This window comes from Lagopus muta, chromosome 23 (genome assembly GCF_023343835.1).
Source record: "Lagopus muta isolate bLagMut1 chromosome 23, bLagMut1 primary, whole genome shotgun sequence".
NCBI classification, from domain to species: domain Eukaryota; kingdom Metazoa; phylum Chordata; class Aves; order Galliformes; family Phasianidae; genus Lagopus; species Lagopus muta.
The window spans coordinates 4,165,100-4,185,118 of record NC_064455.1 but is presented as its reverse complement, the minus strand read 5'-3'; the positions used below and the strand labels follow the sequence as shown (position 1 = coordinate 4,185,118).

Sequence of the window (20,019 nt, the reverse complement as noted above, 5' to 3'; positions counted from 1 at the left end):
AGGTACCAGCAATCCCTGTACCTCCTGTTCTATAGAATCACAGAATACCAGGCTGGAAGCAGACCTACAGGGACTGTCAGCTCTGTGCTGCCATCGCTGCGTGGTGCCATCAAAGTGGAGAACCACTGGGAAGGCTGAGAGCACATCAAGTGGCACACAGGGCAGGGCAGGAATGAAGGAGCTGGGTCCAGGCATTCAGGCATGAGACGACAACACACAAACAGAATGCGGGCGCCTGCAAATGCACTGCAAGCAGAGCAGGGTGAGCAGGGCTGGCAGCGACATCTCCTCTTATCTCCTTTTCAATTACTGCTGCAAAGTGGACTGCACAGAGACAGCAGAAAAGTCACAGACCCTGCAGAAGCAGCAGGAATGGAAGCAGGAATGGGAAAACGAACGGGAAAAGGAGTGTGAAAAGGAATGAGAGCAGGGCTGGGAGCAGGAATGGGAGCAGGGTTCGGAGGTGGAAAAAGCCAGGAGGAAACAAGCACCGTGGCCACAGAACAGTCGTAATGCTCACCTTATAAAAGCCACAAACCCCGTGATTTAGAGGGAGGAAAACTACTATTTGTTTCCAAATTTACAGGCAATAATCCTTGATTTAGATCCCTGTCTGCCTCCTGTATAGACTGCAGTATAATTTAGAGGACAATAAAGTCTGGGACCATAATACCATCCCTGCCATAAATCAGGCGGTGCCGCCACTCAGTGCAGGAATTATTAATCTCTGTTCCAAACGATATGCTGGCACACTGCTTGGTGTAGCTGCTTATGCAGCAAGCTGAGATAGCACTGCCCCCCATTAGTGCTTTTCACTTTTGCAATGAAATACTCTCTCCTCGTACCCAAGGGGCATTTATTGCCCTGTTTAGATGGGGCAGCGTTGCGCACGTGGAACACCTAATGCTGGGGCACTGCTTTATGGCAGCACTGCACTGCTGCAGGGCATCCCCAGGGCAATACTATGAAGGCTCTGGAGGTGCTGTGAGGATGCTGCTCAGCACAGGCTCGAGGTGATGCTGTAATTGTGGGCTTTTCCCCACAAGATGTGGCTGCAGCCCCTGCTTTGGGTTGGCACAGGGCTGCTGCAGAGCTCCAAAGCCACCAGTGCTCCTATGGAGACCATCAGGAAAGGCACCACCATCTGGCTTCAAGCATTCAAGCGAATCTCCATGTAGTCCTCGGGACTACTTAACAACTGATGTTTTTAATAAAGCACACTTTATTTGTTAGGCAAATAGCAATTTTTTTTTGCTTTTAATTTGCAGCTTTGCCGATTGTCTGCAAAACTGTGCTCAGTGTAAAGCAAAGGGCTGAAAGTTACATTTGCACTTTATGAAATATTCAGCACTGAGATTTTCCCCAGGAATGTCCCCATCTGCTGCTGGATTTCTCTTTCGTGCTAATTATCAAATATATCTGAGCAGAAATAAATAATAGATATCTTTTAAAGCAGCAGAAGTAAAAATTAATGAATGTTTGGTGCTTTGTGGTGCTGTTCCCTTTCAAGTTGCAGGAGCCCGGGCTGCAGGAGGGCAGCAGAGCTGCATTAGCAGAGCTGCTCTGCACAGGTCCTTCTGCTGTTCCTTTGGCTTTGGTGGCTGCTCACTGTGGGGTTGCTTAGGGTGGATTTGGGGCTTCTCCTGGTGCCTCAGCCCTCTGGGTACCGCAGTCCTTGTGCTGAGCTGACTTCATGCCCTTGCAAAGAGCTGTTTTTAGGAGTACTGATGATGTTGGTTTCACAGAGCATCTCACCACGGGATGCCCCTCCTTGGTGCTCTTAACATACAAGCTGTAGGATGAAGTAGATTTAGATATATTGCAGAACCACGGTGTTTTTTAGGTTGGAAAAGACCCTTAGGATCATCAGGTGCAATTCTCAGCCTAACACAGTGAGCCCACCACTAAAGCATGTCCTGAGGTACCATAGATGTGGTGCTAGGGAAGTGTACTGAGCTCTGTGTGGGGCTGTTCCAGCTCAGGAGAGATCTACCTCTGAGCAGAGGAGCAGGTCTATGTGCTGTGCTGACAAAGCCCTCCTTTTGAAGATAACCTTTTAGGAATCAGTGCATCTTCTTGGTCGGTGGATCTACAGTCGGTCCACTGCCTAAAACCAGCCAGTTTTATCACTATCACTCTTTAAAACAGAGTAAAGAGTTTGTGTGATTCTTCTGGTGAAGATAAACACATCTATATGACCAAAACCTTCCTGAAAACAGCAGGGCTGTGAAGGTGGTCCTGCTGAGCCCTGGGCTCACTCTGCTCCTCAGCTCCTGGCGAGCACAGGGACACTGCAAGGAAGCAGCAATGCAATTCCTGCAGCAATTCCTGCAGCTATCCATGCAGCTTTCCCTGCCAGGAGCCCTCAGCACGGCAGCAGGACCCACACGTGTCACACTGACCCCATAATTAAGCTCCGTATTGTTCAATTTTCTCTCTTCTCATGGGAAGCAAATGTCTCCCTAATAGTGCAAATTGCTGTGGAAGCGTTAATGAAACACGTTGCAACTGTAAAACAGGAAGAAATCTGTTACCATAAATTGCATTTCAATTTCCTTGTTACCAATTAGATGAGGAGAGCCAGGCAGGTCACGTTTGTGTACAGCCAGCAGCAGCAAGTGTGAGGTTATCCCCAAAGGGCTGAAAAGGGCTGAAATCACAGGAGCTGGAGCTGTGTTGACTCATCATGGTGAGGATGCAACAGGAAGAGCTCTGTCTGTCTGTGGGGACCCCCATCAGTGGATTTCTTTACCCACAGTTCTCAGGAGATCTGTTCTTAACTGAAGCATCCCTTCTGGCAATGAAATGCTTTTACTTTTGGGAAGCTTTTCTTAATCTGCAGTGTCCACCCTGCATACATCATGTTACTCTGGTTGAAAAAGCCATAGGAAGATGTGTTACCAGATGTAAAGGGAGGCACAAAGCTGCTTGGACCTCTCCTCTCTGTGCATAGGAACCTTCTGAAAAGCAAAAGCACAGATACCATCCAAGATTAAAGAGCTCCACAAATGAGATTTGATTCATCCTTCCATCACTCCTAGAAGAGATGCACTGAACCCCAGAGTTTGCTGTTCAGATGAAAGCTTGGAAAGTGTAAAATGTGCACATTTATGGTTGAAACCACGGGTCACATAATTGCACTGAAAGGAAGTATTTTTGGTTTGCCGCTCGGGCAAAAAGCTCCTTTGATTTATTTTTAAAACACATTCCTGATGTGGAGATGAATGTCAGCCATGTGCTACAGCGACTGGGGATCCCTCCACCAGCAAACGTCCCTCTGATCTTCTCCATTTGGTCACAGTGGAGATGAAAGCTTTGTCTCCTCATTTGCAGGAACATCGCATTCCTCCTCACATCTGTTTTCCCCAATTTATTCCAAACGACAATGGAATTAACATACATAATGGCAAGCAAGAATCTGGCTCAAAATGCTTTCATAAAAAGCTTTCTGCCCAAAAGATTCAGCTCTGTCCCTTTCAATCCACTTCTCTGCTTCCTTTGAGATAATGGCTAAGTTGGTGTTCTGCTTCAGACCAAGAAGGATGGGGGCTCAGTGACATCAGGGACACAGTGAGGGCTGTTGGTGCTCAGCAGTGCAGAAGATCCAGAGTGTCATTGGGAGCAAATGCAAAGCAGCAAGCCAAACCTTGCCAGGTGGAGGTGACTTTGTGTGATGAGCTGTGATGAAAGTCTGGTAAAACGTAGACATGGTTGATGTAGACTGGATATAGACTGGAGATTTGGACTGGATGTGAGGGAGAAGCTGTTTACGATGAGGGCAATGAGGCACAGGTGGCACTGAGAAGGGTTGGTGACCCCCAGCTCAGGGGATGGGGCTCTGAGCACTGATGGAACTGTGGGTGTCTTTGCATTGTAGAATATGGGTCCTCAAGCAGCCTCTAAGGGTCCCTTCCAACACAAATCTCTGATTCTATGTTAAATACAGAAAACGTATGGAAAAGCTTCATCTGCATCACTTCTGGTGCACCAAATCCCACACGCTCACTGTGAGCTTCCCACCCTCCCAGTGAGCACACACAGGGAGCAGCCATCCCTGCACCAGTAGAGCAGCTCCAACCCCTTCCTTCATGGGTCACCCAGCGAAGGGACTGCAGGGCAGCGTTCCCCATTACAGCACAGCCTCATGCATTATGTCTTTGTTATGCTAATGCCCCAGCGCTGCACAATTTAAATAGCACTTCCAGAAAAATTAAGTATGTTCATTGACACAGTGAAATGTTTTCACCCTCCATGTAACCTTCACAGTTTCTGTACAAAATCTATCAGTCAGTAAACTATTCATCTGCGAATGCTTACCAATTATTATGCTAATGTATTACAATACATTACAGTGAATTCTTTTTAAATGCCAGGAAATGCAGCTGTCTGGCAACCTAGCTCGCCTGTATTATGGAGCTATCAATAAACAGCACAGCATTTGCAACTGGATTTTGACTGCTTTGTTGGAATGACGCAGAATTTTTCTTATCGCTGCTTATTGTAAAGGAATTCAGGACCCAAAGTGCTGCGATGTGTTCTCTGTGCAGGGGATGGAGTGCAGAGCTGGGGGCTGCATGGGAACAGCTCAGTGCGTGTGGCACAGAGCTCTGCGTGCCCATTGCCAGCACTTCACACTTCTTGAGGTGATGAAAATGCTCATTCTGTGCTGTAAACTGTTGCATTTTAAGGCCCAGCGCATACTGGGAGCTCTGCATTCCCATGTCTGAGATGCTGACAGCTGCAGCAGCAACTGCAGCGCTGCATGCACTGCTATGTGGGCTCACAGAATGCACGATTTTCCATATTTGCAATTGCATAATACTTCTGTGCATTCATTTCTTCCTTGGCATACACAGAACGTAGGCAGGAGCCCACATGCATTGGTGCTACAAAGCATTGCTGCTCCATCAGTGCTTCTTGCAGCCCCCCCAGCCCCACGGTGAAATTCATGCAGCAGTGGCCAACGTTTGGGACTGCTGGAATTGAAAATGCAAAGAGAAATAAGTTCAGCTGGAGGCATCCATCAGAACTTGTGCAGTATTTGCCTTCTCTCAGGAGCTGATATCCATGAATTTGGTTATTAGAGTCATAACGTTCTAATTATTTCATTTAATACTCTAATTATCCCTTGTGATTAATCCTGACCATAACAGAAATATCTGTGAGTCTGGGAGGCACGTCCCAATAGATCTGGCAGTACGAACGTTAATTTGAGTTAACGAGGATGGTGGCTTGGGGAAAAGAAGCCAAAGAGTGCAAGGACTGCTGGCACTGAGTGCGTGCAGCCCCTGGGCCCATCTCCCATTGCCATCCACTGCGTTGGGACGGACGTCGTGCAGGGCGCTTTGGCCCCATGGCATTTCAGTGCCTATCTCAGAGCTGCCTTGATCCCAATGGCTTGCTCCATTTCCTCTTGTTTTCAGCGACAGGGTTGCATTCAGAGAATGTGGAAGTATTTCAGATCAGTGTGTCTGTTGGCAGACCCAAAAGCAGAGCCAGTGATGGGAATGGGAGAGCACGGAGTTGCTCTTACTGTCTGGTCTTTGGACCCAAGGGAGACCAACATCACCAAGGCCTTGGTGGGTGAGCTTTACAGTGTTGGATGTTTTCGGGTTGCCCTGTGCACAAATACCTCTGTACACACCTTCATGCTGTAGTTGTACCAAGAAAAGTCAGTGCCTGTGTCAATGGCAAAGCCTGGAATTGTGTCACTTCCTCCTTCAGACCTACCAACATCACAGAGCTGTGCGTGCCCCCACTCCCTCAGACAAGTGTGCATTCACATGCACACACACACGTGTCCTCCCAGCTGCATGCCCGCCTGCAGGGCTCGGCCATCTGTGCTTTTATGTGCACAGCAAGGGAACGTATGGACAAAAGGAGCACACACTGCTGGCACAGGCTTCTATGGTCTTCAGAGGAGGGCTTTCCCCATACGACACATCTTTAAGCAGCATTGTGTTACCAACAGCTGATGGTGTCTTTGCTCTACGAGATGGGAACCGATGTCAGTGTGGAGCTGGGGATGTTTCCACCCCATTGGCACCACCTGGCCCCACTCACCCCACTCCTACACTGCCCACCTCCATCCAATGCAGAGCAAGTGCTCCATGGCTTTCTTCCATATATACAGAAGGTGGGAGGGTGCAGAGAAGAGCCCTTTGAGCTGAGGAACAACTGCTGGCTCCTGGCTTCCTCGTGTCCACCAAAGAACTGCTGTCTGCAGCGTGGACGTACCCAGGGAGGCTCCCACCTGGCAAAGGGCAATGTCCTGTGTGCACGGGGGGATGCCAAGCAAGGGAAATACTGTGAGTACCCAGCAGTGCCAAACTTGCAGGGCCGTGCCAATGCCACTCTCCACACATTGCTTCTCGTGCCCTCAGACTGCCTGCTGGCTGTGGTGATGCACTGCAGCTCATGGGCACGGCCAGATGTTGAGCAGCTGAAGCGGGTACAGCCATGGGCAGCGGCCAGGAAGGGGCTGTCAGAGCAAGGGGGAGATCCTCCTCCTCCCTTCCCTTTGATATCGTGCCTATTCCAAAGGGGAACGGATGCAATTTCAGCTGTCAGAACCACGGTCTGAGTTCTGCAATGATGTTCACCCAACAGGAGCTGCGGCCCTGGGGAAGCCAAGAGCTCTGGGGGAAGCCGAGTTCCCCTCTTCTTTCTGGCATTCAGTTATTCACTGCTCTTAATTTGGCAGTTAGGGAGCTGGTGGAGGACATAATGCAGCAATATCCTCATAGTGTGAGCCTTAAAAACAAAATGCTAAGAGATGGAGAAAATGGATGTGAAATCACGGTGTTCACAAAGCCTCCGGCGCTGCCCATGCTTGAAGGGCTGCCTATTAACACCTGTGGTCAATAACAACATTCCTCTCCAAAGATCCTTTCAAAAGCATCAAGGATGGTGGTGGAGAGCATGAAAATAATCTGATTAGTGCCACATCCCCTTCTGCAAGGTGCAAAGTGTTACTTCTGCAGCAGTTTACTTTTCCATCGCAAAGTGAAAATCAAAGTGCAGAACCACACAGAGAGCAGAGATCCATCCTACGAGGAACAATGAGGCCATAAAACCAAACTGTAAAGTTAAATAATTTACCATAAATATCGAAAGCTCCCAAATTATTCTCTACATTAACTGCCTATGTTTAAAATGATCTTTGCATTCACCATGTCACAGATGGCAACATCAGACAAGAGAGTCCTTGACAAAACTCGCTGTAATTATTCTTTCCACAGCTGCAGTTATTTTAATGCCTTTTCAGTTAAGCTGAAAGAGACGCACACATTTTATAAATAAGGGCTTTTAAGCAGTTTGACAATGAAGCATTTGAAACGTACCGTGCAAAAAAAATATAAATAAATAAAAAGAGGACACCCAAAAACTTTCAGTGGTGAAACCTGGGAGAGCCGTGGGGGCACAGGGAAGGAAGGCACTGCTCCTCCTAAGCAGCGTTGAGCAGCCGGAGCTGAAATGATGCTGGTACAATGGCACGAGGTCACTGCCACCCACAGCCTGTGCCAGAGCATCACTGCTCTCCTGAGGAGAAATTGCTCCTGAAATACCCAACCTGGCCCTCACCTGGAGCAAGCTGTGGCCATTGCCTCTCATCCTATAGCTGCTACCTATGAGCAGTGAAAGACCCCCACCTGGCCACAGCATCCATCTCTCCTAGGGAGATGGGCTCGCCCTATTTCCACCTGCTTAGAGCAGCTGTGAGTTTGAGCCGTATCAAAGTGCAGCAACAGATCTTCGAGCTGAAGCAGCAGAAATTACGTTCCTGCAGGAATCCATCCTCAGTGCAGCACAGCTCAGTGCAACCTTCACCTACACCTCTCCATCTCCTCAGTGCCTTCAGAACACCTCTCCCCAAATCCATCTCAGGATCTGGACAAGGGGCTGCACTGATTCAAGCTTTGGGCACGCAGCAGCTCTTGTGCAAACCAAAGAAGCCAAACCCTTTCTTAGTGAAGTTCTCCCAGCGAGTTGCAGCTGTCCCCACCCCTTCAAGCTGCTCATTTAAAAGCAGTGGAAACGCTGACAAATTGGAGCCAGGACTGAAATGATGAGAGCAGCACCGGGAGGGTGCTTTCCCATTTAAAGCAAATAAAGCAAAATAAAAGCAGGGAAAAACGGTGGGAGGTTTTTGCAGAACGAGATCCCGGCCGGCTTAGACATGCAAAGAAGACGTCGTGGTCCTCAGTGCTGCAGCCCAGGGAGGCTCTGATTAATGGGGGTTATTGTCAGGGAGGCCTGGCTGTATGCTCAGTGCTGAAAGGCACCAACCCGCAAAGTATTCAGCGTTATACAATAACAGATTGTGTGCAGTTACCCTTAGAAAACAAATGTGCTCTCTCTTATATAAGATTATAGACCATCCATCACTGGCTGGCATTAAGTAGCACAGAACAGCAGTGTATGTAATTAGCAAGACATGAAGTCCAAACATTATTTTAGAGGGGTTGGAACAGCAAAGGAGTGGATGTTGCAGTTCCCCTTTCAATTTGGAACTTTTCCTCTCCCCGTACCCAGAGCACTGATCTCCACCTCCAGGTGAGACGGACAATTTGGGAACCTGCAGAGTCATCAGCCCCACAATTAGGAGCTGTATGTAAGCACTGGAACAGACAAATACACCCCATCCTTGGAGCAGTCCCCAGATTTCATAGAATCATGGAATGTCTTGGGATGAGACCCCAAGGATCACCAAGCTCCAACCCCCTGCCACAGGCAGGACCACCAACCTGCAGGCTGCCCAGGGCCCCATCCGACCTGGTCTTGAACACCACCAGACAGCTTAATGTTGAGTCTCCGGATGATAATTAAAAACAAACACAAATTAACGTCACACTGTGACACACAAAGCTGTGTGCAAAGCACACTTCCTCTTTCAGACATTACAGGGCTCGGGATTTTCCTATTTCTGAGAGGCAGAGCAGTCCTTCGATGGGAGCAGCCATCCCCAGGGCTCTCCCTGTGCCCATGACCAGGGCTGAGCACTGCATGGACCCAAGCAGGAGCTGGGCACCAGAGCCTTCTCCTTGCTAATTACACGTCTCAAGCAGGCTGTAATATTGGGCTGTATAATTGGGACGTAATAGCTCAGACTATTGTACGTCAGTTAAATACCAAGGGATTATTAAGAGTATGTTTTCAGGCTTTCCAGTCCCATGTTGAGTAAACAGTTGTTACATTTCAATAAATGACTTTAAAAATAAATGAGCAGTCGAGCGTATTTAGGATACGTGCTTTTTTTCCCCCCAAACAAATCAAATGAGAGAGTCCCAGGCTGCAGCCTGTGCTGTTCAGTAGGGCTGTGCCTGCTCTGCCTCTTTGCTCTGCCTCAGACCACCATCAGTGTCTCTCCCAGCTCTTTCCATTCCCATGCCCACACTTTAAAGCCCTCCCCATTACTGCAGCCCAGAGCAGCATGGGGTGGGCTTAGCCCTGTTTGGCAAGTACAGAATCGAAGCACGGAAGAGCAAAGTCATTTGTTCAAAGCCAGGTGGGGAGTCTGATACGGGGCAGAACGGGAGCCAGTGAAAGATCAAAAAATACTTGTCTAAAAATAAGGCTTTGAAGGTCTGTAAAGGAAACGCAGCTCTAACAAATTGCATTACAATCCCAAATGCAGTTAGTCGTGTGGCTGACACTGTAATGTCTGATGAACGTTCTGGTGGCTGTTGCTCATATCCAGGGCACTGCAGAAGGGAAGGACATGAAACGGCGCTGCTTGGCACCCCTGCCTCCACCAGAAAGGTTTGGAGCAGCACACCAGAACCAGCAGGTGCAGCCAGCCCAGTAACCACGGTGATGGGTAATTCAGGACTAGCTTCACCTTCCTGTTAAGATGGATCTTGAGCTTCATACAGCTTTCTGCACTGTGGTGCTGCTATGAGGAGTTCTCCTGCAAAGCAGTGGATGGGTGCTGCCCTGCTGGATGCATGCATGGTGCTGGGAGCACACTTTGGAAACAGGATTGGCCCCAGAGCTGCCACCAGCCATCCTCCTGCTCTTCTCCTTGCAGTCAGTGACCCCTAAGGGTCCAACACAGGGGAGGGAATCCTCGTGGCTTTGTATGCCCCGATGGATGGATGCCCATCTGTGCCAGGAGGGTCAGTCTGGGAGGTGCCACCATGCATGCTGCTGATCCTGCATCCATCCCTGCTCTTGGGGTTGTTGCTCTGAGCAGATGAGGTGTTCAGAGCACAAGGAGTCTTTGCAGCACCTTACTTCTGAGCGGGACTCGGAATGCATTGTACTTCCAGAATTCGTTTCCACTGCTCTGCACTGTCAAACCTGAAGAGCTAATTAAGAACCCAAGAAATTGGGAATCTCCAACCAAGTACACTGTGAAATTAATGAGGACCTACTGAAGAACATAAATAATCCGTGCTCCCCATTAGAGGCCGTTAGCACCATTAAAGCAATCCAGAGGAAAAACGGCAGCGCACCGCCAGCCAATCCCCTTTGAAATCCATCACTGTCAGAGCCTCCATTCTGCCGACTGAAATCAGTGGTTAACCCCAGAACATCCTGACTATTTAGAAATAATTACTGTTGCTATAAATCAAAAGCGATGGCGAAACTGGTCACAGAAATGTACATACAAAAATCAGACTGAAGTATCGCGCTCACACAGGAAAAATCCTTCGTTCCCTGCTGGGTTTACAAGTAATTTTCTAGCAGTAAAATGCAAAAATTTTTGCAGTGATCATAAATAAACCTGGGATAAGAATTCTTTGCAGGACTCCCAGGTCCGCTCCCTCAATGGCGAGGTTTATTGCTCCAGTTTCTCTGTGCTTTCTCTCAAACTGCAGCTGTCAGAACGATTTACGAATTATGGTCCTGTTGGCATAAACTTCCATATTTCATAGCAAAATAGGTTTTCCCACGAACCCACAAGGCACAAATTGATATGTGAGCGCACTGAGTGACCTCAGGGATGCAGCCTAGACCCACTGCTGGGCGATGTGGTTGTGTGCACTGGGGAATCATCCCCCCAAAACTCAGAGCTGGGCTGTGCTGTGTCACCCATAGGGGCTGGATCTGTGGGAAATAAAGGCACAGACTGAGCACTTTGTTTCTCACCATTGGCATAAGCAGAAATTCCAACAGCAGGGCTAAAAGCATGCAGCAGTGTGGGGTCCCAACCAGTGGTGGGAGCTTTGCATGAATGGGAGTTGGGGGTGGGCAGGGGGTTTTGGATCCGGGCTGGAACAGGGAGAGAAAAAAAGGGAGTGGAAGTCAATCAGGTCAGAATCGCCTCCAAAAAGTGTGAAAATTAAATGCAGGTTCGTAATGTAACGATAATGGCATACGAATCAGGTTGGGTTGCAGATTTTAGCATGCCACTGCTCTCCTCCTGATTGGAAGAGACGGATCCAACAACTCAAATGGCCACACTTGAGATATAAAGTCGTGCTGCAGGAGGGGAAATATTCCCTGATTTTCCTCAAATCACTGCTGCTGTGTGAATGTATGAAGAAATGAAGCCAGTGGAAGATAGCTGTTGTTACTGATGAGTTTACAGCAGATGGGTGTATGTGCAGAACTACTCCTGTCTGTTAAAACACATCACCAGGGCTGCAGGTAGAAGAGCAGAGGATTGTTTCTATCTGATCTTTTTACTTATAACTTCTGCCCTAATTGAAGGTGATGCTGTTGCAAAGGTGGGCTCTGTGTGAGTCTGAAATGATGGCAGCTCCATCCAAGATGATGCAGCACGCTTTGTGGGCAGCGCTTTCCCTGCGAAGCAGGTGAATAGGAAAAGAAATGTAAAAGCCCATTTCCATTCAAACACCATGAGCCAAACCCCGGAGCTGAGTGCCCAAGGACTCACTTAGAATTTCTTCAAAGTAAAGGCGACAAAAACTGATCTTGCAGAAATAAAAATTCCTAAGAAGGAAAGTGCGTAAAGTGGGGAAGAAAATGGTTTTCTTTCCCCATAAATGAAGAGCAAATCTTAAAGAATTTATAGACCAGAAATTTAAATGAAGAAGTTCCTTTTTACGGGTCCCTGTTCCAGCTCAGAGCTGTAGCAGCGCTGCGCATGGAGGTTGATCAGACCCAGAGGGGTCACAGCACTTCTGTCCTCTGGAGCTCACAAAGCAAATGAGCTTCTGATGGCATTTTGTCTTCAGCTCTGCTTGCAGTTATGAATGCTGCATTCTGAGCACTCAAATCTGAGCAAGTTTCACTATTCACTGTTTAAAAATCCTAACAGTGCCGTGCCGTGGGGTTTGTCCCAGCACAGATCACTGCTTGAATGCCTGGAGCTGCTCCTGTGTGCAGCTCTGCACCCAGCTCAGCTCATAGCAGGCTCCCAGCACCCAGCACCCAGCTCACCCCTCATATCTGTGAGCAGCATTCTGGCTAATTGGGATTCCTTCTGCTTCTTCCCACGGTTCATTCTCTGGATGAACCCTTTCTGATTCACAGAGGGCAACAAAGAGGTCCTTGTAAGCAAGTCCTTGAGCTGGGCAAACCCGACGTGCCCCGTCAGCACTGGGAGCTGCAGCATCCTTCAGGGTGAGGCAGCACAGGCACAGCACAGCTGGGATGTGTGCCAGGGCAGGAACACCATTAGGAACAATTGAGCTGCCCGTAATGCAAAGCAGAGCCAGAGAACGGGGCAGGAATGACCCAGAGCATGATTTGCAGCGAATGTCTTTTTATCTCATAAATAGGAGAGACACTTTGGGATGATTATCCACCCAGATTTATCTCTGCAGCTCCTTGTGTATCCTTCTGCGCTTAAAAATGTCTCACTGCCCTTTGCATTATTGCATTGCCCTTTACATTCATACTGCATAAACCTCTCAAGCACTGTAAAACTTACAAGGTGTAATATAATGCTGTGATTTTCTTTTACACACCATAAACAAAAGTCACTGGGAAAGGAAGATGGCAAGGCAGGCTTTATTTGGTCTGACAACGATACGGTGCGATTCAGGGTGAAAATATGTACACAAGTCCACATCATACACTCTTGCACACTTAAAATCATGAGCTGGATTGATTATCCGCCACTGATGGATCGCTTCAATGTATTAAATGGATTATTCCATAAATCACCAGCTGTGCTAGGAATGAAGCGTTAGGAAAGAAAGAGAAAACATTATAGATCTGTCTTGTGCAGGTGAATGGAAAGCTGAGCGGAGAGCTGGGGGGGATCCTGGGGTGATGGGGTATCACCAGGAGGACCCCAGGGTCACAGGGTTGAAGAACCCTGAGCTGGGAGGGACTGCAGGGAGCTTGGAACCCACAGCAAGGAGCAGAGCACCCGTAAGGCTGTGACGGGGTTGAAATGAGATGATCTCCAAGGTCCCTTCCAACTCAAGCCATTCTATATGATGTAAGAATGCAATCCAGGCACTGGGTGCAGCTCCCAGTGCTGCATCTCTGCCCACCCCATCTCTGGATCCTCTGCTCAGCGGCCACTGCTTCATCCATAGCAAACCTGTGCTGTGCCAGTGTTGCCTGAGCTGTGTTCACCCACCTGCAGGGATGGGATTCAGGATGGCTGCTGTTAGAATCACTGACATCTGAGTGCTTTGCATTCACTGCAAAACCAACCACCCAGTCTAACACTTCAGTGCCAATAGACAGTCATAACTCAGCTAAATTTGTGGGTTATACCAGATTTTATTTACTGTTTCATCCTGGGAGATAAGGAGGAGATGACAGCCATCTATTCATTAAAGTGAAGCCGCCCACAGCTCTCGCTGGTTTCTCACCATCCGTGGCCATCTTTAATGAAATTTGGGTTTTGCAGTACTGGTGCTGTTGGTTTAGGAATGCAGATGTCCCCACACACCTGGGGGGCTCAGCACCCTGCCCTGCTCACCTCGATTCCTTCACAATCAGCTGTCATTACCAGCTAACGAGCATCCAGTGGCCCCTGTGAGGCAGCCAGCAGCCTTTTCCCATTTCCTATTGGACATCCGAAGCACTGTGATGGTCTGAACTGCTGTGGTGGCACCAGCAAATGCTCCCAAAGCTGCTGTTTGCAGATGTGAAGAATAGAAGGCTCATTTCAATCCATCAGCCTCACACTCCTTTGTAATGCTCTCCACACCGGCGTTGCTCGCCCTGTACTGGGCTCCCTGGTGCCCACTTCCCAGCAATGAGCAAAGTGCAAATTCAAGAATTCATCTGCACACTTCTGGAATTTTAAGGCTTTGTTTTGTTCCCTCGGTGCTGGCTGGTCTATGTGTATGCTTAAAGACTTCCTAAACGGGGATGCTTTTCTGGCTCCGGAGTTGTTTGGTGCGTGTATGGTGAAATTCAGAGCAGTGCTGTGGATTGCGTCTTGCACGGCTCTGGGAAGCGATGTCTGCATCAGAGCAGGGTGCTGCTGGTTATCTCCTCTCCCAGCCATAGCAGAATGGTCTCATCCGTGGCTGTGTGGTGCTCAGTGCTCCCTGCAGATGCAGTGTGTGAGAGGAAGCCCCTTCCTGTATGGGGCTGCTCCTTGGGAGCAGAGCCCTGTGCTGCGAGCTGTTGCTTCTTGGTAACAACCTGAGCCTATTTGGGGCTTTATTATGAGTGCTAAAAGCAAGCACGTTGTCTGTTTTTATTGGTAGTGAACATGAGTAGTGCTGCGCAGCCCCATCACGCTACATCCATCTGAAATGAGGCAGTCCTGCCTCACCAACCCCTTTTTAAGGACGTGGAAGCTGCAGTATTCAGTGGCACGTTGTCCCACTGCCAACAGCAGCACCTGCACAGCCCTCACTGCAGCCCCTGCCTTCGCCCACCCTTTGCAGCCTTCACCTCTGCGGAGCTCAGGTGCTCTCTGTGTGCTCTGCCTTCCTCAGAACCTTCAGAACATGCAAAGGGAGAGGAAAGCAGTCTAGACAACATCGCATTAATCCTCTAGCCAAAAAGAGGGAATCAAGATTGCGCAGCAAAACCGGCGCAGAAATGCTTTACGTTGGATCAGGAGGCTTTAGGAGGCGTGCTGCAGACAGATGCGCAGTGCCAGGTTTGGTTGGAGCTTTGTCCCCACAAAGCACTCTGGTGGCAGCTCCTCGGGCAGCGCTGTCCCATGCAAGGTTGCAACAGCACTGGGGGGGAGGAGGTGGCTGGAGCTGCTGCTTCACCCCCAGCAGTGGGAGATGGCGAGGAACCAGTGCCCTCTGCTGCTGCGGGGCCGGGCAGGAGAACTGCTGCATCCCAGCAGCACCGCAGGGCGTGCAGTTTTTTGCTTTTGCTATCATTCTGTGCATCTTGAAAACTCTAGGAAAATCTTTTCCTAGCATCAGCCTCCATTTGCTCTCGCCAAGAAGAGCATCCAGAAGGGAGTAGAGGCAGATTTGCACCCGCTGGTGGTGGAGCAGAATTCTGGCTGCAACGCGCGGCGAGCGTGCAGCTCTATGGCACAGCCACGGTGCAGAGCTGGGGGTGGGAGCTGCAATGATGCAGGGAAACCCTTCCATGCACACAGACCCCTCCATGCACACAGACCCCTCCGTGCACACAGACCCGTGCATTGCCCCACTGAGATCCCACTCACAGCTGTGACTTTGGGCACTGTGCAGCTCCGCTCATCCCAGGACCACCTTTTCCCCACGATGGAGTGGGGTCGATTACTTTTTCTGCCTCTCCTTTTATTTATTTCTTTTGGTGTGGTTTGATCTTAATTTCCCGCACTGTGCTCCCATGAGGATGCTGAGATCAAACAATTAGGCTATTCCGCCATAAAGAGGTAACATTGTTATTCAAATGTATTCAGAATTAATTTACCACCAAACAGTTTTACAGCACCGGGATGCGCTGCCTGATGCACAGAGCATCTCCTGACCCACAACACCTCCCTGTGCCACTCAGTGCTCGAGCAGTGGCTGCACAGCCATGCAAATGCAGGTGGGGTTGCAGGAGAAACCTCCACGAAGGTGATCACAAAGCCTTTTAGTGGCAGCAGGGAGCATGCAGCAGCAGAGCCCCAAAGGAACACAGCTTAGGGGGGTCCCTGTGCAGCGTTGAACCTGGGAGCTCTGTGCCCCCCAGGTCCCAGTTCCCCCCAATGCTGCCTTATTTCTGATGGCAATTTCGCCTGCAGTGTGTGGGAAGGTGATTGCAGAATTAAATTCCAGGCGGGCGTAATGAGCCTCCAAAAAGCCAATCACACAGTGGAGGGTAATTATCCACGGAATTTGTTTTCTGTGTATTTATATAAAATAATCAATGCTTTTTTTCTTTTCTTCTTTTTTTCTTTCCTGCACCGATTCCGATCCCGTTGGGTTGTCTGCTCTGCACAGCATGCAGTCGGTGTGCAGCCCTTCCCTGGGTGCACACAGCTCTGAGGAACGGAGCCCACGTTCTCAAAGCATCACCATCCCCACCCGTCCCTTGGGCACTGCTGCTGCTGCACCACAGGGCTCCCATCCCAAGGAAAAAAAAATATATATAAGAAAACACAAAGCCAGGAGAAGAGCCAAGAGCCAATGGTGCGGGTGGTTGCTTTTAAAACCAGAGAGAAAAAAGGAATGTATCCACACAGAGGAGGGCAGGGAGTGGGGCAGGGGTGGCTCTGCCATTGCAGGGCTGCAGCTGCTGCCATCCCCATGCAGGGCTGTGCTGCAGCCCCGCAGCCCCGCAGCGCTGGGTGCAGATGGGAGCAGCCACCAGCAACGCCAGCAGCAGGGCCGTGCCGAGCGCTCCTGCACTGCAGCTTGCACCATCTCCTATTAATCTCAGCCACTACGTCTTGCTAACGGGTCATCCTTTGGCACAGCCATCCCAAGTGGATCCCAACAATGCTTCAAGGATGGGCTCTGCTTTCCCCATGCCAGCACCAGCCCAGCCCTGCCACCTCCAATGGAAGCACTGCACATCCAGCTCCGGCCATCCATCCCTGAGCTGGGACGGCCCAGTGCCACAGCAGCACCCCCAGCACATGGCTGGGCTGTTTTCTGATGCGGCATTTTCAAATATTTATCATTGCATAATAATTAAACAGCTGCTGGGGAAAAGCTTCAGATCCCAACTCCTACCTCTGAACAACAAAACCCGGCGGTAGGCTTTCTTTGTGCGTGTGTTTGCGTAGATTATGGTTAGATGTGTGGATTAAATATTTATATTTCACACGTGAGAGAAGCAGCGCTTTTAGCTCTTCCTTTCCTTTCCTGGATATCTCCTCGAAAAGAACCAAAGCCCCGCTGTATTTATTTTAATTGTCAGCTTCATGGGAAAACAGGGGAGCTTTGGAAAGTTACCTGTTTTCTCCGCTTTAATTTTCGGCTTTAAAACAATACTTATGTAAGCGTTCTCCAGTTCTTGGCATCGCCTAATAATTAAAATAATTACTGGAAAGCCAGAGCAGCTTTGCACAAATGAATGCAGGGGGGGAGAAGCCGCAGTTTCCCAGTGAAAGAGGCCGGAATTATTCCAGTTCTAGCTGAGAGCACAGGTAAATGCAGACCTTCCTGCAGCCCCATTACAGCTCCTTTCTGACCCTTCTGTTCCTGCTTTAGTGGTGGAGGGAGGGCTGAGCGAGGGGCTGAGATGCTGGTTGTGGCTGGCAGTGGGGCTGCATGGGGCTACATGGGGCTGCATGGCACTGCATGGTGCTCTATGGGTCTGTATGGAGCTGCACAGAACCCCGCATGGCGCTGCTCCTGGGGCAGCCTTGGTGCTGGCATTGCTCTGCTCCGTGCCAGTGGTGAGGAGGAGCAGAGCCACAGCCCAACCACAGCATTTTGGAAAGGACTGGCACAGTTTCCCTACTGGAATCTCCCGGATCCCTTTGTACGATTGCTTTGAGCCCTGCCTAGAAAATCTGACAGAGCTGAGCACTGCCCCAGGGATGCTCCAGGCTCCAAACACCCCCGTGAGCAGCACTGATGCTCTCAGGGCATCTCCCATCCACCTTTCCCATCACAACTCGGGGTGCTGCAGCACACGCAGGGCACATCTGTGTGGCTCACAGCAGCACAGGAGAACAGTGTGTGCCCTGCAGGACTCAAGCTGCAGTCCGTGCCAGGGCCAAGCACTCACGCAGCCCTTCTGGAGATGGCAATATTTCACAACACAGCCGCCCTTCAGGACTGGCATTTTTCTCTTTCTGGCTTTCCCATGGTTGCTGTGCATTCACATCAGCATAAACAAGTCCTTTCTTTTTTTTTTTTTTTTTACACTAAAAAAACATTTCTATTGGTTCTATTCTATTGATTTCTATATCATTCTATTTATTTCTATTCTATTTCTATCAATCTATTTGGTTTTCACTGTTTTCTCCAGCTTGGACTCTGGTTCCCATGCAGGCACTAACCCTGTCCTGACTGCTGTTATGGGCACACAGCAAATCCCTGTGGATGTGAACTGATGGCGAAGTGCATGGGATGTAGCAGGGAATCAGAGACTTTCTTTACACGACACATTTCTGCATCTAGTTTAATTAGAGAAAGAAAGATCATAGCCTCTTTCCCAAGCTGTTATCTGTGCAATTACTTTATGTAACATCATTAAAAATTAATTTTCCCCAGAACCTCAGCTATTTAATGAATACCACCCGGCCCCCCGCAGCGCCGTAGCACCTTGCAGGCTGCGGGCTCAGCACGGCTTCCAGCACTGCCTGCCCTACGCAGCCCCACAGCAACACCCCGTGCCCGAGGGCTGTTCCTGGCCGGGGTTAAAGCTCCTCCGAACAACGCTTCTCCTGCAGCAGGCTCGCATCTCTGCTCACAGCCACACAGCACCCGCCTTGCACCGGCACAACGTCCCCCTCTCTGGGGCACAGCATCCCCTTCTCCGGGGTTCAGCGTCCCCTTCTCCAATGCACAAAATCCTCTTATTCGGGACACAGAATCCCCTTTTTCTTGGTGCACATCATCATCCCGCTCTTGAAGCACAGCATCCTCCTTTCCGGGGCACATCATTCCCCCCTTCAAGAGCACAACATCCCCTTCTCCAGAAGCGAAGCCTTCCCTCTTTCTGGGGCACGGCATCCCCTTCTTTGGGGTACAGCATCCCCCCCTTTGAAAGCACAGCATCCCTTTATCCCGCGGGCACGGCACCCCGCTTTCCAAAGCAAAGCATCCCCCTCTCCGGGGCGCAGCATCCCTTCTCGCACCGGGCACCGCGACGCTCCTCGTACCGTTCTCAGCATCCCCCTTCCGATCCGCACCGTCTCCATCTCCCCCTTACACGGCACAGCCCCGCACCGCCCCGTGTCCCCGCTCCGGGCTCCCTCCCGGCACCGTGCAGGGACGCGCCGGTTCCAGCCCCGCTCCCCGCATCCCATCCCCGGGCGGGGCAGCGCACCGCACCCCCCTTGCACCGCACTTCGCTTACCTATCCGGATGACATGAGGCATCCCATGCGAGCAGTGTCCCCAGAAGCCTCCGAGCAGGAGAGCCGCGCAGTATTCCCAGAGCACGCCGCGGAACGCCGGCCACGGCTGGGTCATCGTCGGGCAGGGCGCGGGGCCGCGGCCCTACGGCCCCAGGGGCAGCGGGGCGGGGGGCTGCGGCCCGGGGCTCAGCCGGAGCGGCCGCCCATGGCACATCGTAGTGAGCGCGTCGTGCCGAGCCGAACCGCGCCGAGCCGTGCCCAACCGAGCCTCGCCGAGCCGTGCGGGTCCAAAGCGAGCCGTGCCGTGTCGAGCCGTGCCGAGCCGGGCGGCACCTGCGGAGTCGGGCTGTCGGTGCGCCCGCAGGAGCGGCTCTGTCCCCTCCTACCACTGATGCGCGCGGCTCTCACAAAGCCCCGGAGTGGAGCGTGCACACACGCACACTCACACACACGCACCCGCGCTCACACCCGCACCGACACGCTCACCCCGGGGGGTTGCGGGAACGGCCCGCCCCGACGGCTGCTCCGCGTCCCGACCCACAGCGTCCCGCTGTCCCCAGTGTCCCCGCCGTGTCCCCGCTGTCCCCGCCGTGTTCCCTCTATGTCCCCGCTGTCCCCGTGTCGCGGGGATGCTGGCGCCCTTTGTCCCCGGAGCGGTGTCCCAGGTGTCTCCGATGCTCGTAGAGGTGCCCACTGTCCCCTGTGTTCCCAGAGCTC

General features: G+C 50.7%; 1 protein-coding gene across 1 annotated transcript in view; it reads right to left on the bottom strand.

The window, feature by feature from the left end:
• The window catches only part of GRIK3 (glutamate ionotropic receptor kainate type subunit 3), a 69,824-nt gene extending 50,193 nt beyond the window's left edge, over positions 1-19,631 (bottom strand). The window contains exon 1 of the mRNA XM_048968874.1: positions 19,303-19,631. Coding sequence (XP_048824831.1) covers positions 19,303-19,417 — 115 coding nt within the window. The 5' untranslated portion in view covers positions 19,418-19,631. The remainder of the gene's footprint in view (positions 1-19,302) is intronic.
• Between the last annotated feature and the right edge of the window lie 388 nt (positions 19,632-20,019).